This window comes from Excalfactoria chinensis, chromosome 2 (genome assembly GCF_039878825.1).
Source record: "Excalfactoria chinensis isolate bCotChi1 chromosome 2, bCotChi1.hap2, whole genome shotgun sequence".
Classification (NCBI taxonomy): domain Eukaryota; kingdom Metazoa; phylum Chordata; class Aves; order Galliformes; family Phasianidae; genus Excalfactoria; species Excalfactoria chinensis.
Window position 1 is genome coordinate 37756895 of NC_092826.1, and position 25935 is coordinate 37782829.

The window sequence follows — 25935 nt, forward strand, 5'->3', positions numbered from 1 at the left end:
CTTGCTTATCAGCAGGGATAAATAAGTATCTAAATATAACTAAATAAATATCTAAATATCTATACATATTTATATATAAATATATTTTCCTTGAAGTTCTAAGTCACATTAGCCTTGCTTTTTTTGCATATGTTACTGTCGATATGTTATAAAATATACAGAACCTTCCATACTCTTCTATAAAGAGTGTTGCTAAAGATTACACATCTGACTAAATTAAATCAAATGTCCACCAGACATTTTCAATAATAATAAAGTTGAAAAAAAAAAATGTTGGTTCAAAACAGCTTCTGTTTTTCTATTTCAGTTGCATTAAGGAGGTGTTAATGAGTGAGGAAGACCATGCAGCTGTGACTAATAGTTGAATTTACTATGCTTTAAAGAAGGTGTCCTTATTTGTTTATATGAGCTGTGTAAAGAAATCTTTTGTAGAATCCTTTTTTTTTTTTTTTTTTTTTTTTTTTTTTTTTTTTCCCAATGCTTAGTATTCATAACACTATAATTTTGGTAGGAACAAATAGATTCAGTTACTCTCCTACAGACTCCCCATGAATATTAATTCCCCTGGATTTAAGGGAACTACTGATACAGATAACGTTTACCAGAGTGGGCAAGAAATAGGTGATGTCGCTTAGCAGAGTCTCTGGGATAAGAATGAGTGTCTGACTCTATGTGTGAGTCAGAGAAGACTGACACAGGGAAGAGAGGGGGAAAAAGTAGAAATAATGAATAAATGCCTGACTAAGACTTTAGAAACTGGTGTTTCTTTTTATGCCCACCTTTAGCACATTTATATACTGATTTCATTTAATGTGGTGTTCTTGCCAGCAGTGACTGACATAGCAGACTGGATCAGCCATAATGAAAGCAAGTCCTGTTCAGTTTTCACTTTACAGTCATTGTACTTTTAAACTGATGGATGTCACAGCCCACTTCACCACTCAAGTTCCTAAAGAATATTACAGAATAAAGACTTCATCTTAAATATGTAACACCACATATTTTATTCATAACTAAAGTTGGGAGAATGTGAAAAGATACCAATTACTCAGCATGTAAATGGAGTATTTTTTGCCGTGTTCACATCAGAAAAATATTACTGGAATGAACATCAGGGAAAGTAAACTTTCTGTCACCAGTTTAAGTATACTTAGAAGCATAGGTTCAAACTTGGACATGTAAATAAGCATGAAAGCATTATTTCAATACGGAAGTGGAACTAGCATTTTAGTACTTAACTAATGAGGTACAATTAAATATCACAGATTGCATTCCAAATATTCCCTATAAATAATGTCAAAGTACTAAACAGAGGTTTCACGGACAGCAGATTAATCTAAAGAGATTAGAATACTGTTTATGCCAACTCTTGAACTAGAAGATAAATTGACCTAATCATTCATTATGAATTCTGAATTGCAACCCTTAAGCTCTAGGCTGGAGTTTGTATTGTGAGAATTGAAAGGGCTCCCTTGAGATGAGAATTATTGGGAATCCTAGTAAACTCAGCTTCCAGAGCAGAAAGGTATGTGGTGAGTGCATTCAGCATACTCTACATTCAGTAGATGGCAGTGGTATGCAGTTGTAGATTAATTCAGGATTTTCTCTTGAGCAGACGCTCTCATCTACGTGAAGCCAAGTAATGTTCTGTCTATTTCAGTCTTTTTTTTTTTTTTTTTTTTTTTTTTTTTTTTTTTTTTTTTTTTTTTTTTCCCAGCAAATACTAAGATAGCAGGTCATTTTTCACCTGCTGGAGCAGACAAGGATACAAAATGCTAGAAATCTTTGCTAATTTTTACTGTAATCTTCATTACACAGCACTTGGAAGCATCTGGTAAGTTTTGAATTTCAAACAATGGTATTACATAGGGAAAGGAATGCATCTGTCTGAAGCATTAACTCATTTTCCATCTATGTTTTGTGGAACTCAGTATGTACACATCAAAGTCTCAAAATAAAAGTATTCAGTAAGTGGGAACTGTGTGTGTTATTTAACAGAAGTAGTAACATGGTGATGTCCTGGAATACTGAGTACAGAAATAGATTGTTTTCCCTTGTCCACAGGAACAAACTGCAAATCTGTTGGAGGAAAGCAGTGAGTGTGTTTGTGTGTGTAAACAAGCAAATGACTGAGGTAATTAGAAATTATTATAAAGCTTTCAGTTATGCAAACTTGGAAAAACCGAAGCAGAAGTAGGGTTTATATGGTAGTAATCACAGATGAAAAGACTAAAAAAATACTTAAATTACATTGCCTAAGTAGATATTTTCTTATATAGCAGTTATTTCTAATACTAAAAATTAGAGAATGTTTAAAGTCTCACGATTGTTAGTGATGGAAGGATTTGCTCTCTGTTGCATAAAGCAATGTTCATTCTTTCCTCCCTGTGAGAAAGTACAAGAGGAAGCACATTAAAAAAAAAATCAGTCTGTGAGTTGTAACACAAGCACACATTTGTCCTAAGTGTGTGGATTACTCTTGGACAGACCCGGATGTCCCCGGGCAGGAAGTTCAAACATCTCATGCTTTCATCAGTTAAATGTGTACTCTATTTCTCTGATGTATCGGACACCACCTGATAATCCACAGAAACTTTAAAATCTATATGAAATCTATATTAATATGTCTGTTCTTTTCAGAACAAAAGGTGATACCATTCCGATTGCAATGGTATAGCAACATTTAAAACCCTGTTTCCATCATAGTCAAAGCTGCTGGACATCTCCATAAGAACTTTGTCCTACCTAGGCCTAACAGTAGAAGATTTAATTTGGTCACAGCCACAGTTTAAGAATGAATGAAAGTAGGAAACTGAGGCTTTTCAATTGGTCAGGATACTGAAGAAAGTGGTATGTATTAATTGACTCTTAACAACAGTAGAAGCCATTCTCCTAAGCACTATGAGGCTGTGGTGTGGCAAGTGCCTTAGTGAGGAGATGGGATTGACAGCCTGTGACAGAGGCCTACAGTGATGTCTGTGTCTAGGAGGAATACTTGAATCAGAATCTCTAGGTCCATACTTCATGCTCCATTTATTCTCAGGATATTTTGCTACATGTGACACTGACTGTAGTCAGATTCCTACAGTTTACTCAGCACCACAACATGCTCTTGTCAAATGGAATTTTACTTTTCTCTTTTTCCCACAATGATGCCTTATGTTTGTACTCTTTTCTATTTTACTTGTTGATCTGGAACAAGACTTTTAATTTTTTATTTTCTTTTTTTTTTTTTTTTTTACTTTTTTGTTGTTGTTTATTTTATTGAAGCTGTATATCCCTTCCTACAATTTGCAGGAATCATCATATAGTTAAATTAAGGCATAAAGGATATCTTAGTTTTGTTTTCTTATGTATTTGCTTTTAAGAACTGCTTTTGTAGAGACATTGTTTATTTTTAAGAGATACTGCTATCGTGCTGATGAATACTTTCATCCTGGCATTGCAATTTTCCGTTCATTCATCTTTCAGGTATGTTTCCTCACTGGGATATTTTCTTTTTGTTTCTGTCTATTTTCATCTCTAGAAATTCTTCTGACAACTTACCACTTTCTTTATGAATTTCCATTTGAAAGATCACTATCACTTTTATCACCATACATCATATTTTTCCATGAAGTAAAAACATCTTGGCATTGTTGCAAGTATGCAAGAAGGAAAGGAGAGGTAATTCCTGAATCGTTCCTCTTTCTGAAGAATAGACAGAACATATATTGACTCCAAATGGATTTACCAGTATGAGTGTAAAACAGATTGGAATCATTGTACAATATATTAAGATACATTACCATTCCTGTTGATCATATCTTGAACAGTGTTTATTTACAAACAAGTTTCTATGAGCTTGTAATCTTTTGGACTGTCACACAATCACAGAATCACAGAATTGTAGGGGTTGGAAGGGACCTCTAGAGATCATCGAGTCCAACCCCCCTGCCCAAGCAGGCTCCCTGCACCAAGTCGCACAGGTAGGCGTCCAGGCGGGTCTTGAATATCTCCAGAGAAAGAGACTCCACCACCCCCCTGGGCAGCCTGTTCCAGTGCTCCGTCACCCTCACTGTAAAGAAGTTCTTGCGCACATTTGTGTGGAACTTCCTATGCTGAAGTTTCAGCCCATTTCCCCTAGTCCTGTCCCCACGCACTACTGTCTGGCTTACTCTATTAATAAGTGACTGCTTGAAGTGCAGAACAATGTAAGATTCAGAAAGGCCTGTTATACCAACATAGGACAGACTATCTATTACAGTGGATATTCTGAAAATTACTAAGGCTGGCTAAAAGTGCCAGGCTTTAAATACTGTAATTGAAGTGTGCTATGGAGAGTACTTTAGCATCTTCAGCGTTTAAATCTGACAAATACAGTTTAGGTAGCAGATGGAAGGATAGTTGTAACTAATGTCATCTTCCCTTGGATACACATGCATTTTCCTGAAATGTTTACCTGCCTTGGAGAAGTTTTCCAGAAATGCTTTAGCAGTCATTTACTATTTTTTCTGCTTTTATTTATTTATTATTTTTTCTTTTTATTATTATTTTTAATTGTTTCAGAACTTGAAGAAAATGTGCATTTATTTATTTATTTTAAATGCATGGGTTTTCTTACAAAAAGTGAAGATCATGGTTCTTGATGAAGATTTCTTTTTCTTACATACATGAGTTAAGGGACAGTCGTTGAATCATAGAACTGTAGAATGGCTTGAGCTGAAAGGGACCTTTAAGATCCAATGAAGAGAGACGAATGAAAAAGAGCCCAAGATCTGATGCTTCTCATTTTCTGTGTTTGCCTGGAGTCCAGCCTGAAGTGAGACATTGTAGGGCACTCTGTTAAGTAAAGTAAGCAAAGGCTGCTGCCTGTTGGAGACTTTTTTTTTGTTTGTTTGTTTGTTTTTGTTTTTTTGTTTTTTGTTTTTTGTTTTTTTCTGCCAAGGTGATATCACCTCAGGATATGAGGATGTGGAGCTGTCAACAAGCTGTGTTGTGTGGATTTAGACTAATTCAGTGCTCTGAGCATGTGTCTTCTTGTTATTTATACTAAAGCAGGACATTAATTTTCCAGGTGGGATTATGGCTAGTGCTGGAGACAATGAAAACACAGGGTAAAAAATTAGCACCTGTGGTCACAGCTTTGCAGTCTTAATGCAGAGAACAAAGAAAAGTGGTAATCCTCAGCCAAGGAGATGCAGCCATGTCTCTATTTCAGGCTGAGCACATGCCCTAGCCTGGAACTCTGATTTATTTAGTCTTCTACCTCTCTGTACGTCCAAATTATTGAAAAATTAGATATTCATCTCAGCAACCAGGTGCTGAACAACAAGTGCATTAGCTTTACAACAGTGGTTTAAATCAGCTTTGGAAAGTTTATGACAAAATTGTGGGTAAAGTGGAGATCTGGAGCAGCTGTTGCTTACTGCTTTGCTCAGAGCTTTTTTACTCTCAAACAGGCTTTTTATCTCAGCATAGGATAAAACTCCGGCACATCCACACAACTTCTACCTGAAGCCCCAAGTCTTTATGTGAGGTATCACAACTCAGATTAAGAAAATTAACAGTTGGGATTGTTTATGGCTGAAACTGTAGCATAAAATTAACCAGTCTTTGTGTGAAACTGGAGAATCCCCTACATTTGTAACTTCCCTTAACTTTCATTATGTATTTTTATATTCTTTATATTTTAAGCAGGATATCTGTACTAGCACAATTAATAGCTGCCCATGTTCACTGGTCTCTGTGAAAGGAGTGTAGTATGGGTAGCATTATGCCCAAGATTAGTAATCATCTGCAGATTTACATGGAGGTCCTAATTTAAGTAAAAATGAAATTCTTGAGTTGAGATCATTTATGGTTATAATATGGGATTATAGTGATTAGTCTAAGGTCAGTAGCACAAAAACATTTTGTCTTAGATGTACTGTCTCTAAAGAGCAGTGTAAGTTTTATAAGTTTAAGCACAAGAATGTTACAGTCTAAAGAATCCCCGAAATGATGAAAAAGCAATCCAATACCCTCCCCTATGGTATATATAGTGGCTGTATTTTAGCTTGTGTGGGATGATTTTGAGGCATGGATTGAATAAACTCTCTCTACTCAGTATTTCCTGATTGTGTGGGTTTCTTTCATTTTCCTGTTTCCTTTGTATTTTTGCCCAGTGTCACTTCACAGTGTTTTGATTTCAGCAACATATTGCCAATCCGTCTTCTTTTATTACATGTTGCTGCTTTTCATTTGTGAAATTAACGTCAGAGGAATTTAACTTGCTCTGTGAGGATGTGAACATGCATTGCAAGAACGGATATTAAGATGTCTCTTTTTATAGGTGATAGGTACACATGAAGTATGATTGAAGCAACTAAGAACAGGCTAAAAGCCAGAATAACCTAGTGTAGGTGTTCTGTCTTGGTGATCTTTCATTGCCTGATAAAAGGATCCTGTATGGAGCTGTGATCCTGCTTCTGACTGTAGTGTGATCTGGTTGGGAATCAATGATAACTATTCCATTCTCTCAGGACGGTCATTATTTTGATTCAAATTGTAAGTTCTTTCAGACATCAGCCTCATAGATAAGCACAGTTAGGAGAGCTTCCTTATGCTCAACACAGACAATCTGAGAAACCTATTTTTGAGGAAAAAAAAAAAAAATTAGAAAATAGCTATAGAAGAAATAGTTTTTCTGGTCATAAGCAGTGCTGAGGTCCTCATATGCTGCTGGAAGACCAAAAAATTATTGTACTTGTGTCAGGCAATTGACAGTTCAGGCAGAGCTGCCTATGCCATTAGAGCAAGCAGACCAAAGTGTTCCATTGACCTGTGCTGCCTGTATTTTTTATACAAATGAACTTGGGTTGTCTTTGTGGAGTGCTGGGGCTCACCAATTGCATTTCAGCAGGCAAATGTATAAGAGAAGAAAATGAATGCTTGAAGAAAGCTGAGGCGTGAGCACATGTTGAAAGGATGATTGCCCTGAAGGCTGGCAGCTGCAGCAGGCAGAAAGTGTTGTCCAGCCCCTGCACCACACATGGCTGACCTAGTTTTCTCATTGGGATGGAGCAAACCCGAGCCAAGAGAAATTGCTTGTAGGAAGCAGTCCCTGCAGCCATCACTCTCAGCTACAGCTGCTGTGTGTGTCTGAAATGCTGAGCTCCTTTTCTCAGAATCATATATTTTATCCTGTTTTCTGCCTGAGTACTAAAGGGTGGGGTTTTGATATTCTGTCATGTTTGATATAGGAGGACATCTTCTGCCCAGGTTGTATTATAGATTTTTCCTAAAGGATTTTACAGGGCAAAAGGTGATTTCTGTTCTCAGAGCAAATTCTATACATTTTGAAAGAGCCTGGCTTCTAAACATTTTCTGTCAGAGCCAGAAGTGGCCCGCTCTCAGCCCAGCCTTCACCAGTGTTCAGTTGTTCCTCTGTATTGGCCTACTTGAGGCATCCCATTCAAAACTCATACAGACTTTCACTATTGTCTTGTCTTATGCTTCATTCTGAGTACAATTTTAAGGTTCCTGATATTTCATGACAGTAAAATTCTATGTTTAAGTTTAGGAAGGTTGATACTTCATTTGAAGTAAGGAAACAAAATAAATTTACATCAGTTAAAACTGAGATTTTCAGGGAATGTTAAGTAAATAATGTGCTCTCATCTTGCTGAGTTGCAGTGGGGCTTGGGCATTTTAGCTTAAAACTCCAGCCTAAAACTACACTCATATGACCTCTGAGAAAATGCCGAAAATCAGTGGTAAGAATTTATTTTGGAAGATAATTAACATCTTCACAGAATCACAGAATCACAGAATCACAGAATTATAGGGGTTGGAAGGGACCTCTAGAGATCATCGAGCCCAACCCCCCTGCCAAAGCAGGCTCCCTACACCATGTCGCACAGGTAGGCGTCCAGGCGGGTCTTGAATATCTCCAGAGAAGGAGACTCCACCACCCCCCTGGGCAGCCTGTTCCAGTGCTCTGTCACCCTCACTGTAAAGAAGTTATTGCGCACATTCGTGCGGAACTTCCTATGCTGGAGTTTCAGCCCATTGCCCCTAGTCCTGTCCCCACGCACTACTGAAAAGAGACCAGCCTCGCCACTATAGCTCCCACACCTCAGGTATTTATAAACCTGGATCAAGTCCCCTCTCAGCCTTCTTTTCTCAAGGCTAAACAGACCCAGTTCCCTAAGTCTCTCCTCATAGGGGAGATGGTCCAGGCCCTTCACCATCTTTGTGGCCCTCCGCTGGACTCTTTCCAAGAGATCCCTGTCTTTTTTGTACTGGGGAGCCCAGAACTGGACACAGTTCTATAGTATGAAGGAGAACTTACATAAATGACAAGGAAATATTTATAAATGACGTTGATGTTATGATGTGGAATATTGACAGCAACATTACAAAACCATGACATATGCTTAGCTTCAGGTCCTAAGGTTGAGACAATCAATTCATTGCATTAGTGCTAAGAAAGGCATTTCTTTTGAATTTAATATAACGTGGTTGATATTTAGTTTGTCTGCAGTAATAAGTACAACTACTGAATAATCTTTCATACAGTTTTTCAGTGAAATATGTTTAAGACTTGGAAGCAATGTAGTAATTTTAAGAATATTTACTTGCAATAAAATTTCTGCTGTAAGTTAGAGTCAACATCCCACTGCAAAAATATGTGAGTGTAGTTGTTTTGTTAGGTCACATTTCCACTCTTGTTGATTCATTTGTCTGTTCTGAGACATGTACTTCCTCTTTTTCTTTTTGGAAAAAGTGCCACATATGAAAAGGGACTATTTTAAAATACACAGTATTTTTCAAATAATGATGATAAAAATGTACAGGGACTGTATCTATCATAGTTGAACTGTAGGAAACTTTATCTAAAGGTATTTATTATTTTGCTACCTAATGTATGGTATTTCATTTGCATGTAGGCATTTTGCATAATTTGTTTATGTACTCAAACAATTGGTCATTACATGATATCATGTTTATATTATTTATGGCTTTTCTGAATGTACAGATCAATATTCAAGTTCTAAGATGTACAGAAATAGTCAACAAAAAGTCTGATAGTGCATGTAGTAGGATATAATATTCCACTGTGAATTAAATAAAAGTCATAATATTGTTGAGACAACAAAACAAAACAAAAAGTAAGAAAAAGAAAGGAGTGCAAAAGAACCTAGATTAATTTGAGAAGTTATCACAGAATGTCAGTAAGATTGGAAGTGATCTCAAAAGATCAGCATTACTGTGGCTCTTTACAGAAGATTTCTTGTATATAATGATTTCAGTGTTTTTACTTTAATTCATACTCCATAGATATGTTTATTTTCTTCTCTCCTCAGAAATTTTTCCAAGAGATTCCAGCCTAAAAGACAAATTCATTAAACATTTCACAGGTAAGAAAAGTTGCTCTTAACCATATATGAATATTCTAAGTAGCCATAGGAAGAATCACATATTAGCTTTCTTGAGGTTAGTGAACAAGTTTAACTTTTGTAAAGTTATAATTCCATCATTTAGGACCAGAAAGTTTGAAGAACTCAGAATGAAGAGCATTTTGGTTTGAGTCTCTCTTTGAATAATCTAGCTTAAAATACTTCTTTATAAACACAGTAAGATAAAACATTAATGATTTAAAACCTATTGTTTCATTTTTATGATCCTATTGCTACTTGCTGATTTGTAGCCTCACAAGAAAATTAATAGTTGTGGTTACTGAATTTATATGCATATATCCTGTATATCCACATGCAAACATTTAGCAGTATGATGTTAAAAATACATCATCACCTATCTACTGTCTCTGGCAAATAATATTTAAATGAGAGAACTCAGACCTACTTTTTTAAATTTTTAATATATGTTTTTCTATAATAGTTGTCAGTTCTACCATATTAATTTTTAAGACAATTTTAAATCTTCTAGTGGGACTGAATATATCTTTCAGATCATATCTATGTAGCTGTATAGTTTTTTACTATATCAGCAAAACACTTTTTGTCTTTTATATCATGATATTTATGTGTGAATGCTTGTTTTAAATTAGCACACAAATGCAGTAAAGGAAGTGTAAAGAAATCAGTGTAAATGTATCAGAAAAAACATTAGCTATGTTAAACAGGGAAGCTTAATATGAATACAGTCAAATAATTGCATGTGAAATTTGAAACACAGTTGTATAACTACACTTGTAACACTTATCTTTTGTACTTTATTTTGTAACTACTGGAAAAAATGTTGTACTCTTAGAATGTAAACAGAACAACAACAACAACAAAAGCTGCCAACAGCAATGTGCTTGTGCTGATTCTTTACTTTCTAGTTCCAAACATTCTGAAATTCAGAAAAATGATCTGGATGTATGGCACAGCAAATCTGCTGGTGATTTTAAATGTTATTGGGATTAGTGAAACTCAGACCTGGAGAAAGAAAGAGATGGCAGTAGGTGCATGATAAAGAGAATTGGAAATTTTGGACAGTCCATAGCAGGAAAGGGAAGAATTTGTTGTTTCCTGTGCATGGAAGAGGGGTCCTAAGACTTTCAGGATAAGCACAACAGTAAGAATCTTTCTGCCAGCTGCTCACTGCAAACTAATAGCATCTACCGGAATGGTGCTACATGCAGCTGCTTCTTCATTCTTACAGTAAAAAAGAATAATTATGAACCTTGTCACTTTCAATTCCTATGAAAAAGAAATGAAAGGAACATATAGATTTGAACTTTTGCTATTCTATGTAGCACAGGAGTACTGGAAGATTCTATTCTGAGGAGGGCAGACAAGAAAGTTTTGCTTGAATTAATAATTAATGTTTCCTTTTCATTTTTAACATTGGAAACTTTTCAGCCACCATAACAATCTCAACATAAGAATCTGAGTAGTCTAAATGATGGCTACAGAATAAGTTCCTTTGCTCAAAAACAACAGCAAAAAAAATAGCCATGAGTTTTACAGAAGGTATTTTGAGAATACTAAGTCACAGAAGTGAAAAAGAGCAAAATACACGTATAGGCCTGTTTCTGGAACCATTTATTAAATTAATAGTCTTTTTCTGCATGGGTAGCTGTCATCAAAATTGCTGAAATTATTTGACTAAGAATAGCTGGAATGAATAAGGGAAGCAGGTTCATTCCAAAATTCTTGGAAGTTTATTTCTCTGTTGGCTCAGGATTGCTGCCTACATCTTTCTTATTATTTTTATTAGGATCTTCAGCGATGGGGCATTCTGCCTGATTTGTCTTTTCCACAGCTTTATTAGATCCTCTAATCCTTAGTCTTTTTTCTTATACAGTCTACATTTATTTTTCTTGATTCCGTTCAAATCATAACCTTTTTTCTATCTACTTTAAATAAGTAAACTATTTCAAGTTAGTGTTTACTAGTGCAAGACTTAGGACATTCTGAACTAATGAAGTTGTGAAAAAGAGGAGAGAAAACTCAACATTAACTTCACAGTCCATTGTCTTTACAGTTTCAAGGTTAAGAGAATTATTCTATACTTTTAGTTTGCCAAGAATAGTAGACATTTTAAAGCCAAGGAAGAACTGTATTTAGCAATCCTTGACTGTAGGAAAAATCATAAATAATATAATGAGTCATAAAGCTATCTATCAATTTGGCTTGAAAAGCCTGTTGACACAGATTGCTCTATAAGGCAGAAATAAAATTAACAGACTGTATTTTGTGGTAAGGAAGAAAGCTGAAAAACCACATATTACCTGAAGGGACAAGGAATTCATTCAGTGACAAAAGCTGTTGTTATCTTCATACATCTTTGAAAATTTCAAATTGCGTACTTTCTCTGCAGACTAATTACTCACTCAGATAAAACATAGCAACAATCTTCCAGTTCTAAGTTGCAGAGACTATTTTGTCAGTTTATTCAGAAGCGTACTTGTGGCTGAAAAAACACAGAATACAGAATCACAGAATTACAGGGGCTGGAAGAGACGTCTAGAAATCATTTGAGTCCAACTCTTCTGCTAAAGCATGTTCTCTATAATAGGTCACGAAGGTAGGCATCCAGATGGGTCTTGAATATCGCCAAAGAAGGAGACTCCACAACCTCTTTTAGCAGCCTGTTGCAGTGCTCCATCACTCTGACTGTAAAGAATTACTTCTGCTTACTTGTGTGCAACTTCCTATGTTTCAGCTTTTGACCATTGCTTCTTGTAATACTACACACCTGAAAAGAGTCTGGCCTCATCCAAATGCCTCCTGCCCTTTAGAAAATTATAAATGTTGATCAGATTCTCCCTCAGTCTTCTCTTCTCTAGGCTGAACAGACCCAGATCTCTCAGCCTTTCCTCACAAAGAGAAGCACTTCATCATCTTTATCACCCACCACTGGACTACTACAAGTTGATCCCTGTATTTTGAACTGGGGAGCCCATAACTGGACAGACACTCCAGGTGTGGCCTCATCAACAATGTGGAGAGGGGAAGGATCAGCTCCCTCGACCTGCTGGCCGAGCTCTTTTTAGTTCATCTGAGGATCCCATTGGCCTTCATAGTCATGACAGCATATTGCTGGCTTATGGCCAACCTGTTGTCCACTAGGACCCCTAGATCCTCCTCTGTAGAGATTTTCCATTTCAGGTCAACCACTGACCTGTACTGGTGCATGCGGTCATTTTTCCCCAGGTGCAGGACTCTAAACTTGCTTCTGTCAAACCTCAGTCAGGTTTCTCTCTGACCAGCTCTTCAGTCTGTTCACGTCCCATTGAATGACTGCACAGCCTTCAGGTATGTCTACCACTCCTCCCAGTTTTGCATCATCAGCAAACTTGATGAGGGTAGATTCAATCCCTTCATCCAGGTCACTGATGAAGATGCTGAACAAGATTGGACTCAGACCTGACCCTTGGGAACAGTGATAGTTACAGGCCTCCAACTAGGCTCTATGCCATTAATTACAGCTCTCTGAGTTCTGCCAGTGTGCACAATCTCAGTACACCTCACCATCCACTCATCTAAGCATCTTGCACACTTTCTAAGCTTCATTGCAAGGATGCTGTGGGAGACTGTAGGACAAATGAGTGCAATGACAGAGCCTTTATTTGAGAAATAGGTACTATAGGAAAATATATCAAAAGAAATTAACTATCCAAAACTGGTTTTAAACAGCTGTATCTGCTTCCACATATCATGTGATTTAAATGTTATGTTTTTGTTCTTTTTCATCTTGGATGCTATCGCTATTACATTCCTGGGGCTATAAGTAGTTATGGAAGGCCTCTGGTGACTTATAACCTATCAGCTATGGTTTGAAGACCAGTAGCTTTACATTATTATCAAATGTTAATACGAATAGTTAACATGATATATCTGAAGAAAGTTGGAAGAGCAGACAGCATGCTACACCCTGGGCACACAGGGATTTGCCTCATCCAAATGTTAAAACATATGCTGCCCTCTACAGGTCTGTGCCCCTTTCTGCTAGAACTACTTCAACAAGTAATTATGTTCCTAGGTAGTATTTGGCTGTATTTTTTCCTCAGCATTCATGTTGTATTCATACAGAGCTTTATAAATGATTGATGTGCAAATTAGAAGCATTAGCAGGTCAAGCTACTTAACTTTTGCAGGGCTTAGAATTTCATATTTGCTTAAAGTATTGCTTTTACATATCTTCAGGAATAATACCTGCATGGCTTCTGCTTTTTTTTTTTTTTTTTTTTTTTTTTTTTTTTTTTTTTTTTATAATAACAACTTTTTTTTTTTTTTATTATAATAACAACTACTGAATTAACTATATACTGCTGTAGTTGCACTGTTCTATTTTTCACCACATAGGGAATGTTAATATTAATTTGAAATTAATGGAATTTCAAGGCTAACGTGGTCTATCACTTCCAGGTTTTTCTTTTATCTGGATCATGAGTATAGTATCATGAATCATAGGATAGCTTGGGTTCAAAGGGACCTCCAAGGTCATCTGTTTCTTACACCTTGCCATGGGCAGGGTTTCCAACCCTGTCAGGTACTGCATAAGGCTTCCAGCACATTCCCTTGGTGAAAAATTTCCCCCCGGCATCTAATGTAAATCTGCTCTATTTAAATTTAAAACCCTTATTCCTCCCATCTCCCCATTCTATCACTCTGATACCATGCTAAAAAGTCTGTTTCCCTCCCATTTATAAAAATCACAGAATTACAGAATTGTAGGGGTCGAAAGGGACTTCTGTTGTGTCCAAGCCCCCGTTAAATCAAGTTTCCTATAGCAGGTCACACTGGTGGGAATTCAGACAAATTTTGAATATATTCAGAAAGGAAGAACCCACAACCTCTCTCTAAGCAGTTTGTTCCAGTGCTCTGTCACTCTGACAATAAAGAAGTTCTTTGCGTTAGCATGGAACATCCTGTGTTCCAGTTTCTGCTTATTGCCCCTTGTTCTGTTTCTGTGCATGCCACTAGAAAGAGTCTACACCCAGTGACTTGACTCCTGCACTTTAGATATTTATAAACAGTTATGAGATCAACATTTATAAGCTCCCTTTAAGTTCTGGATGGATGCAGTGTGGTACCCTGGAGCCTTCTCTATCCAGGCTGAAAAAGCTCAGCTCCCTCAACCTTTCTTCATGGGAGAGATGTTTCATCCCCCTCACCGTCTTCATGGCCTTCCTCTGAACCCTTTCCAAAATCTTCACATTTCTTGTGGTGGAGGCCCTAGACCTGGGTGCAGTACACCAGATGGGGCCTTATAAGGGTAGAGCAGAGGGGGACAATCACCTCTCTTGTGCTTCTGGCCACTTCTCTATTAATGCAGCCTAGGGTACTGTTGGTCTTTTGGGCTGCTGCAAGTGCAACTGTCTCATGTTGAGTTTTTCATCTAGAAGCATCCCTAAGTCTTTCTTGATAGGGCTGCTCACAGGGAGTTCTCACAGTCTGTATACATATCTGGGATTTCTCTGACCAAAGTGCAACACCTTGCTGAATTCCATTAGGTTCACAGAGGCCTCCTTTTTGATTTGTTCAGATCCCTTTGGATGGCATGCATTCCTCCTGTCTTATCAACCACACTACTCAGCTTGTACAGTCGCATAGTAATAGTATCACTTTCTGTTGTTTCAGTTGCAGATATTGTTATAGTTGTGTTTCAAATTATTTAATGTATAGCAAAATGTGAAGGGTAATTTTATCAAAACACGTTGAAATTAATTCTACGTGTTGGCAGTATTGTTTGAAATGGTAAAGTAGTGCCACTGAAAGCTTGTAGTTAACTCCTGCTTACCTTCTAACAGGGCCAGTCACATTTTCATCAGAGTGCAGCAAGCACTTTCATCGACTGTATCACAATACAAGGGACTGCTCAACACCAGCTTGTAAGTAGCAACTAAAGTATTTTAGAATTCTAACTGTGATATTTATCTTAAAGCAACCTGCTTTCTGCTTTTTATGCTCTTTTTTTGATGTGCTGATCTTTCTGTAACAGTTAAATACTGCTAAAGTATTTAACAAGGGCTTCTAGTGCACAGAGATTTTTCTATGTTATCTATATGTCTATTTATATATAATGCAGTTGCGGTCAACTACATATAACATAGCTCCTTCTAAATCCTGAATGAGACCAATGTAGATGAAATGAAAATTCTGGGGGAAAATAATCAGGCATGCCACTGAAGAGATGGGTTCTCAGTGAAGCTGTGTTCTCCTTTCCACTCCCATTAGATCTACCTACTTACTTGTGCAATAAGATGAAATCTGAACAATTTCCTACCTTCTGTTAATCTTTAACAACATGGTTATATCTTATTTTTGCATACATGTCAGTTAGGGATGACACTTTTCTAATAAGTTATGCAAATAGCTTTGTAAATAGTCATTATGATAAGCCAGACACATATCTGTCACGTGATACATAACAAAAATGTCACATAATTTGCCTGCCATCTATCTTGAATATACATATCCACCGCACATGGATATAGTTTGGACTGTCTTGTCTGAGTGCTACATTTTTTCCTATTAAGAAACAGAGTTGTGCTATTTCTGTTCTAATTAAACATATTTTCTCTAAAGTTAAAATTGAGTTTGCAGTTAGGACTGTGTGAAGAACTGATTTTTAAACTTAACTATTAACACAAAAATTGAATTGAAAAAAATGTCATTAAAACCAAATCAAGTTTTATTTCTCCTTTTCTTCAGCCAGACAATGAGTTTCACTCAGCCTGAAATGTTCTGTTGATCTAGGAGAGTTCAGTTCTCAGAACTGCCTCCACCTTATCTGGCACCAAGACTTAGAATAGTTATCAAGGTTGATCATAGCCAGGATCTTTTTGTGTCTCTTTAGAGGGAGTTGATATTTTCTTTCAGGGAAAACCCTACCTGTCACAGAATGTCTAATGATGACTAGCTTCCTCTCCTGCTGATACAGTTATATGCTTTTTTTTACAAATATTCCCTGAAGCCCTGATCCCAGGTTGGCACTTGGTCTCTTGCCGTTTGGCATATTTTCTGTTAAGTCTTCTGTTACGAAACTTACAAAACAAGAGAAGAAAAATGCACTTCCTTGTTACCAAATAGTTAGAGCTTTCCATCCGATAAGATGGCAGTGGCTCAGAGACCACTTTGTACAACTGGTCCTTTGAACTAAGGGCACCAGAGTGGGAGAACAAGTGTCTCTAGTCTTATGATTAGAAGGTTTATTTAGACATGGAAAATATGGATTCTTATCAAAGTCAATAGTAGGTGGAACAATAAAAAAGCTTGAGAGTCTGGTGTCAGAATACCTCATAGTCTGCATATTAGAGTAGCCTCCCAGGTAATGAATTAAGTTCGGGTAAATCTGAGAATTCAACTTTATCTTATACGTCTTAAGAGTAGAAATTGAATTGCTGCCATTACTCACGTTTCCTCTAGTGCCCAAGATAGAATAAAGTATAATTTTGCATCTTGCAATTGTAATGTAATGGATTTCTACCAGAGGATTGCATTCTTGTGTTGAAAGCCTGAAAATCTATTACAAGTCCTACATTTAATTTTACAGTGTTTGAGAGTATCTGGCAGTTGAGGTCCATTATTGCCGTTGGTATTTTTGTTTTTTAGATTATAAAAGGTGTGCAAGGTTGCTAACAAGATTAGCAATGAGCCCTTTGTGTACACAGTCCTAGGATGTTTGCTATGTAAGTATCATTTTTTCTTTCTCACTATTCTTTTAAAATTCTTTAATAGTCTAATGATTTATTTCACATTTGTACATTGTCCTTGCATGTGCATACAGAAACATTATATAAATAGTGCATCAATACGGAAGTATGGCACTGCTATTAAGACTGACTAGATAGTCGTGGAAATATATGGAAGCACTGGTGTCTCTGATACAAGCCCCATTATAATGTCCTACCAGTCCCTTGTGGCACTGTAGACCATAATTATGTTCTGGGTCACATCTTGCTGTCAAAACTTTGAGAAGACTGGTTGGTGAAGGTGAATAATGCATGAAGACTTGATCAGTGCATTTCAAGCCTTTAAATAAGAAGGCTCTATTGTTAATGCATGGAAGAGGAAAGTCTTGGTCTCAGGTCTGCAATTTTAATCACTTCATTCATTGTCAGAACCTCTTTTCATTCTCAAATTGTGTTCTAAGAATTTATCTAAGGTTAATAACATAAATAGTGGTGGTAGTAAACTGAACATAAAGATGTAATAATTTTTAATTAACAAGCTGTGAAAGGTACCGGCTAATAAGTAACATGTTAAATACATTAATTAAACAGCAGTATCACTGATAAAAGAAATGTTTTCACATTTCATACTAATTTGAAAAACAGCACTGATTTTTATGGGCCAAGAAATATATATAAAATCAGTGAAAACTGATTTCTTCTGTTTCCTCTCACAACCTCCTTCTGTCAAATACTGCCTGGAATTTAGTGGAGCTGTGTATGTCACTTCTTCCTGAATCAAGATTTCAATTCATACTAATCAAGAATAAGAAAGAAAGAGTAGGATATGAATCAGTGTTAGTTAATTTGATTTCCAAGTGGAGGTGTGATTCATTTTGGTGGCTGTGAAAAAATGCTTAGAAGAATATGGCAATAATTCAGTGCTGAGAAGAAATGACATATTTTCTTTTTCCTTTTTATTTATTTTCTTAGCTTTTTTTTTTTTTTTTTTTTTTTTTTTTTTTTTTTTTTCCAGTCTGTTTGGCCTCTTGCCTTCTGGATCATGCACATGGTTTTGAATATATCAGGGCACCAAACCTAAGACTGGTTATGGATGCTATTACTTTGTCAGGACTTTCCTTTTTCCAGTAATCCTTTCTGAATGTCCTTTAAATTATTATTTTTTTTAATTAATTTATATATATATATTGCATCTCTGCAAAACAGTGTGCTTGTTAGTTTTCTTATTCAAACCTCTACATTCAAAAGCATCCTGGAAATCCCTCATTTTATGAACTTTCATCTATATTATCTGTTTTCCATTCATCTGGCTTCATGGCTTGGGCCTTTCAGAAACATTTCTGAGTGTTCTAGTACATTTTTCCCTTTTCTTTCAATCTGGTGAGTCAAAAGCCTGCTTCCATATTCACAGTACATAAGCCACTATCACATCCCATTTCCATCTTTAAAATATGAAAAGATCATAAGTTGTTCCTGAGTTGCAAAACCAGCTGTTCTAATTTGCCTGCCAAACATACTCTGAGATGACATGTGGGAAAGGGAGGGTAAGCCATGTTAGCTTGCTCATGGAGGGTAATCCATGTTAGCAGCTCATGTACACTGTGTTCACATAAAATCATCTCTAGGCTGTTTTTTTTTCTTTACTCTGTTGAAAACAGAGAGAACATTACAGGCAAAAGCAGAACTATGATCTGACTGTTTTTCAGTTTCCTCTGTGCTTCCTTGTGCTGTTTCTCCACTGAGTAGATGGAGTGAATAGTTTCCATGAGAGCAATCCAGTGCCTGCATGTAGCAGTGTACATTTTTCTGTGAAAGATGAAGGGCAGCAGAAGCTTTTCTTCCTTCCTTTTGGCTAAACAGGGCAGCACAGGAGTTGCCTGTGTTATTCTCTTAGTAACATTGGATTTGTAGCATGATTTGGTGATTCCATCTACTCCAGCTTTTGGCACAGAGAATCTGTTTTCCTCTCCACCCTCATTGTAGCTTACTGTGGATTGGGTCCTAGCTAATGTTTTACATGAGGGAATTTGCCTTTGCTTTAAAATCTTGAGAGAGATGACTGCAAGAAAGAAGGGCAACTGTTCTGTCAGATATCTTTAAACATTTTGTCTTAGAGTACTAAAAGAGGCTACCTTTTCCTCAAAACCAGAACTGCAATTCTATAACATGGATAGTTTCTTCTTTGCCCTGCAAGTATCTGAGCAGGAAAGGAGATGTGGTCTTTATGTGTTGGAAATGAAACTTTGTCTTGGAAAGTTGTTTTTCACGTTGAAGTGGTAACATGCTGCAGCTGGAGCCAGGGGGCACAGCCTCAGACTTGCTTCAGCACCTTGGAGAAGGTCAGGGAGGGTGGCCTCCACACTGCTGGGTGGAGTGGACTGCTGTCAGGGCTTTGAGAGTTTCTTTTTACATCAGATGCTTGCAAATGGCAGTGAAGCACTTGATTGAACTCAGTATCTACAAAAGCAAGTAAGTATACTCATGGGAGGCTTTCCTCTGAGATGTGCAGCACGAAGCGCTGTGTGTTAAACATCTTTGCATCAACGCTGAGCATTTACCACGGCCAAATTCATCAATGTTTGCAAAAAAGCAAGACCCACTGGTGGTCTGGACTTAGGAAATCTGCAGATAACTGAAAACTGCAGAAATCAGAATTACACTAAGCAGTCTTTTTCTGTGTTTTGAAACTAGTTTTAAAATTGCATGTCCTTTTGTCTTGCAGACTTTCTACTAAGGAGAGAATTCTGATTTGCCAAGAAAGTGCCTTGAAATCTTCCAGGACAGAGAAGACATCTTTTACCTTCTTGATTTATGTCATTTTGTTACTAGATGCATTTTATTTTCATATATTTGTTGGACATTCCATATTTGTGTAAAACATTATTTTATTTTAATTTGTAAATTTGTTGCCTATAGTTCAGACAAGCCACTTATTTAAATACATTGTATATAAAGAATACTAATAATATACTGATTAAATGTTATAATCATATGCAGGGAGTCGGGAAAATTTTGCTGTTTCTCTTGTTCCATTGTATTTACATCATTTTGCTCAGGCTCTTACTTTCATTATTTGCACTAACTTGAAATGCAGAAGTCTATGTAACTGAAATCTGAATAAGCTGTGGGGAAGTTTTACTTGCCATGGAAGATATTTTATATTATGAAGCTTTGTTAATATATATATTATTGCGCATCAGAAAAAAAAAATGCTCAGAAATGCACCTTGCTTTCAGGAACAATTGTATGACTATTCTGGATTATCATCAGTTACATTTGTACTGGCACTTATGGAAAGAGTTGCAAATAATGTAAATATAAAGACTGGAAAACTGCAATGCAGTTTTGATGGAATAAAGAACATAAAAATAAACTATTTTCCCTGGGGTTATTTACATTTATTAAGAGGTCACTTATTTAATATGTAAACTTAACTAACCTTGCAAAGTGGAAATAATTTTCCACTGAGAAATGCAAACTATTGTGTTTAGGTTTTTTTTACAACATTTATTTTTAAGAGGTAAATTCTGTTCAATGGGATGCCAATAAAAATGTATCGTTCACCTACTGTGGAGAACACAGTGCGGGTGAAGAGAGCATTATGAAAGAGCCCCATAGGTGAAAAATAATGTCAAGTTGTATGAAACTGTAGACTAGAATGAAAGCGTTTGGCTTGCAACACATCAAGATTTCCTATTTGTGAGGAATCCAAAGCACGGGTGCTAAATCTTACTTAAACTTAAATTGTGATGGTAGCATTTAATATTCATTTATCTCAGCTGTCCTTTTTTTGCAAACTTGACAAAGATTTTTTATTGCTATACAATGAACTTAGTATGAAGTGAGAAGTGAGGCATTTTTGGTTAGGCATAAAGTAATTGACAATGCATGTTGATCACTGTGCTCAGATCACAATTCTGCTGATTAATTGACTGTTAAGAAATTTTCCCTCAGAGTCAATCTATCTTTTCCTTCAGTGTAGGCTTTTTGAGCCCTTTATTTTCTACGGACAACAGTTCTCTGTGTACAAAATAGCAGTGAAACATAGTCCTGAGATTCCTTGTTGAATAAGCATATAGACGTTCAACTACTTCACATCCAGAGGAGATTTGTTTCTTCTTTCTAAATTGTTCACTACCTTTCAATATTGAAACTGTGTTGTGACACATCAATCAGTTCAGTTCACACCTTCTGCAGGTGAGGTCACGTTCTGCCTAGGCAATAATATTCTGAAGCACCTGTTTGAAAGCTGCTCCTTACTCACAGCTCTTGATTTAGTTACTCTTTCTGTAGTCCTTGGAAGGCTGTCAAATGCTGTTTGTATTTATTCTTAGCAGTTATTTCTCAAATTTACTGCCACTGTATTCTTTTGACAAGAGCAAAGTTTTCAAGCCTTGTTCAAGCCATGTGGTAGGGAGTATTCATGGTGAAAATACAAAACATAGGTAAAATCCCTGTTGGTGAGATAGGTAACCTTGTTTCTCTTTTAGAATAGTGATCAGAGGCTTTGAGAAAGCTTCTGTCTTTAGCCTTTTATTTATTTATTTATTTATTTCAAAAAATGTACTTTTTCATTCCTCAGGAAAGGTCTACTGATGATAATGAAAGGAGAAGCAAAAAAATATGTTCTCTTCTGATAAGAAGCTTCTGGGAAGTGAGGACTAATTAGAAAGCCTCAAATGGTTTGTCTAATGCAATTTCTGAACATTAATGTGCTAAATTAAGAGCTTCACCTTTGTCAGAATAAATGCTTCCTATTGATCACTCAACTTCTACGTCTGGGAAGATTCACAAATATTATAAGGATACTAAGCATAGATTTATACACCGAATTAAAATTTTGTTAAAAGTGTGTGAAAGGAGTTACAGACGGCAAATCTTCCATTCTAATAATTTCCTAGAATTTTGTGGTTTAGAGTTCGGCTTTGGGTAGTTTGGTGGTTTTTGTTGTTGTTTTTGTTTTGTTTTGGGGTTTTATTTTTATTTTGTTTGAAAACAAATATTCTCTGACTAAGCTGTGGCATGTATTTCTTTCTTCTTGGCCCCTGAGACTTTTTGTTGCTCATTGTGCTTCAAGTGGCTGGAATTTAAACTAGATATTCTGTACTGTCCCTCCATTATTTCTCCTATTCACCTAACTCTATTCTTCACTGTAGTGCTTAGATGTAAATCTACTAAAATTAGTAGTATAAAAAAATTACCAAAAATTACCAAGTTGAGTAAAAGAGTAATTACACTATTTAATCTTTTTTGTTTTAAAGTTTGTTAATAATCCTAAATTGTAGGGAACAATTTTGGAAAGTGGTTATTTGAAAGGAAGATGAAGAACCACGATTCTTAGAATATGAGAGGAGATACTTTTAAGTAAGCTTTGCATTTTTCTAAGTTAAGCAAACACGTGCTTTCTCTTACAGCATTCCTTTAGTTTTTTTTTTTTGTTTTGTTTTTGTTTTTGTTTTTCATATTATTAAACTGAAATAAGAGTTTGGCTTTGAAAATAAGGTTTGCTTATGGTTCTTTGTAAGCATGTTTTCCTTTCATGTTTAAGAGGTTCTGTCTAATTTCTATCCTGATAGAGAATATTGCGTAAGGGCAGCTCCAGCAGCTGAAGTAATGTCTCAATCCAATCTTTCACTGTTTAATCGATTCGCTTTCTCAGGCAGCTTCACTGCGCTGAAGACTTCTGAATTAGTAATGAAAACCACTTTAGGTAAACAATATCTATCCTCTGGCATAGTGCAGAGAAACTCAAAAGGCCATTGGTGATTTAACCTGAATGGAAACAGTAACATAAAGTTCAGTTTTCTCTTTTAATAGCTAAAACTTATTTTTCAGTCACAACATTATGGAAAGTGTCCTGGGCTGTATTTTGGGTGCTACACAAATGCAGAGCTAAGACCTCATTCTCATTTCAAAGTGGTTAAAGGTATAGAGTAAAACTAATCTAGGAAAGTGTACATGGAAATAATGACCTTGTGGAGAATGGATTGAATGTGGGCTGTCTAAAAACACCACTCAACGTGATTTTTGACAACAGACATCAAGTCAGCCCAGTAGAGTTCTCTAGTTCTCTAAGGAGCTTTTCCCACAACAAAGACTGATCTTCTGAACAGAGCAGGAAATAAGGAATGCTATGAGAAAAATTTGTAGGAACGAGAAATTTAATTTCCAATATAAAGTGAGATGTTAGCTTTAAGAAGAAAATGAAAAACTTAGAAAAAATAAAGCAAGCAAAAGCTTAGAAATTAACTTTGGACAAAAGGTGAAGACTTGTAGAAGTGATGGTGGAATAACTGGAATTTAAAATAGAAATGTGAATATACACTCCAATCATATCATAAAGGTTGTATAAATGGCTATAAACATTTTCAGTTGGGGACTAAAAGAAGGAAACTGAGTCGTAGAGAAAAGGTAGATGGATACAGTGGGCAATGGAAACCTTTAATTATTTGTTCCTGGACAAATAAGTCAGCACCCTTTGGATTCCGCTCAATCCTCCTGATCATACATGGGATCTCCAAACCACAAAGGTCTTGTAGCAGAAATAAAGATGGTAAACAGAAATAAAGGCATTCCTCCCATAAATCAGAGCAACCTAGCACAGGGAGATTTAGTGGAACATCTAGTTGATGAAGATGGCTAGGATTAGTGGCTGTTGTGCTGGGGAAGCAAGTATTCAGCTCAGCCACTCTCGTCATTCTATGGCCAGATGCTGTCCATGCTGAAGTTGGGCTATGAAAGATGCTTAATGTGAGAGGAAATAATGGAAAAGTGAAAACAAAATGAATGATAGACAGCACTTATTGCACTGCAGTATGGGATTGAACTTTCTAAACTAATATTTGCTGCTGGCTGATGTTTCCAGCATAGGGCCACGAAGATGATAAAGGGTCTGGAGCAGCTCTCCAATGAGGAAACGTTGAGCAACCTGGGTCTGTTTGGCCTTGAGAAAAGAAGACTGAGAGGGGATCTCATCAATGTCTATAAATATCTAAGGTGCAGGAGGCAAAAGAATGAGGCCCGATTCTTTTCAATCGTGTGTGGAAACAGGACAAGGGGAAATGGCTAAAAACTGAAGAGGGGGACAGAGAGCTGGAACAGGCTGCCCAGGGCAGTTGTGGAGACTTCTCCTCTGGAGATATTCAAAACCTTCCTGGATGCCTATCTGTGCAATCCGGTCTAGGGAGCCAGCTTTGCAAGGGGATTGGACTTGGTGATCTCTAGAGGTCCCTTCAAGCCCCTACAATTCTGTGATTCTGTTCATTTCTTTTCCTTTTCATTAACCCTTTTAAACAGTTGAGCTTACCACCTAGTTTTGGACACTTCCTCTTTGTCCCCATGAGTAAGAAAGTCCTATCACCTGCTCACAGACAGTTAAAAAAAATGAGATATGAGCTATTATTATAAAAAAACTGTCAAAGTTTATGATGCACAGAAGAGATGAATCCAGAAGCAAAACAGTGTAAAAAAAATTTGCTAAGCTTAAGAGGTCATACACCAACTGTATATACACTGCTGATGGTGCTCCTTTGTGTCAGCTACCTCAGTGCTATGGCATTATATCTAATGTAGGTATCTTGACCTCAGTATTTCCTACTGTATTTTTAATTTCTTGGGAATATTGTTTCACTAGTACTTAGTGTTTTTGATAATATTACTGATCTTTGGAATGAAATAATGCAAAAACAAAAGTAAAAATACACTGAAATGGAAGCCTTCTCCCTGATCTTCTAGAACCTTTGGGGAACTTGCAGGATTTAATGTTTTTACAGAAATACTAAGTCATGGTTTGAACAAGTGACTGAGCACTTGGTGAGAAGGCAGGGACAACCTAGAGGACCACAGGTGCATGCAATTCACCTGAAGAACTGAAAAATATGGAGCCAGGATCCACCTCTTCCCAGAACTCATTTAATGGCTGACCATGGGGACAAAAGTATTTTGCAGAAGATCCCCGCCTACCTGAGTCCTTTAAAGAGTAAGCAGCTTTTTTTCTTTTATCTCTGTGTCTGCAGCTGCTGTATTTGGACTTGTTCTTACTGCAACCTAGGGCTTTGATACCCCACTATTGTTGTGCTTTCCATCATGATATAGCATTACTAATTGAAGTACTCTTTTGGAGACAGAGAAAATAGTTTGCATGGGAAATTCTTACGGGAAGATTGCAGTTGCTAAGAAAATTGGCATGATGCTAATATACATCCTGTGTGTACAGAAACTGCTATAGGATACTGGAAGAGAAGCAAAGTGCTAGGAGACCTGTGCACTGAGTATATTGATTTTTGTTTATTATAGCACCCTTGTGTAGCCAGTGATACTTCACTAAAGGGTGAAGAGACAGGAAGCTTGTAACATAATGAAACAGGTTTTTTGTTGTTTTTTTTTTTTTTTTTTTTTAAACTGTAAGTTCTTAGGAGCTAGATTGGAATGCTTATAATCTTGCCGATAGTTATATCCAGTGGAAACTTCTACCATAACAGTTTCTAACAGCAAAGTTTAGTTTGTTAAGTTTCATTTTACTACAGGATTGAAAATTTTACCAAACACTTCTGATACAAAAGAAGCAAAAGTTTTGAAGCAGTTGAATGTGGGGGTAAACCATTCTCCATGCCTCACAAGGCTGGGCTGACTGCTGTTTTCTTGTGGCACTGTCAGTTGTGCTCAGTCACTATGAACTTGAAGATGCAAAAATTTTCTGTAAATTAGCCCTCTTTCAGAACTTCTATCTGTCCAGTACATAGAGATAAACACAACTATCTTTGTCTTTCTTCTTTAACAAATTCCTTATCTTTCATTGGGCACAATGAATTTATAGTGCAGTC

At 36.6% G+C, this 25935-nt stretch overlaps 1 protein-coding gene across 1 annotated transcript in view; it reads left to right on the plus strand.

The window, feature by feature from the left end:
- The window catches only part of ALKAL1 (ALK and LTK ligand 1), a gene marked incomplete at its 5' end in the record, with an annotated part of 35711 nt that extends 15650 nt beyond the window's left edge, over positions 1-20061 (plus strand). The window contains 4 exons of the mRNA XM_072328074.1: positions 9330-9383; positions 15230-15310; positions 17034-17110; positions 19836-20061. Of these exons, the coding sequence (XP_072184175.1) occupies positions 9330-9383; positions 15230-15310; positions 17034-17098 (200 nt within the window). The remainder of the gene's footprint in view (positions 1-9329; positions 9384-15229; positions 15311-17033; positions 17111-19835) is intronic.
- Between the last annotated feature and the right edge of the window lie 5874 nt (positions 20062-25935).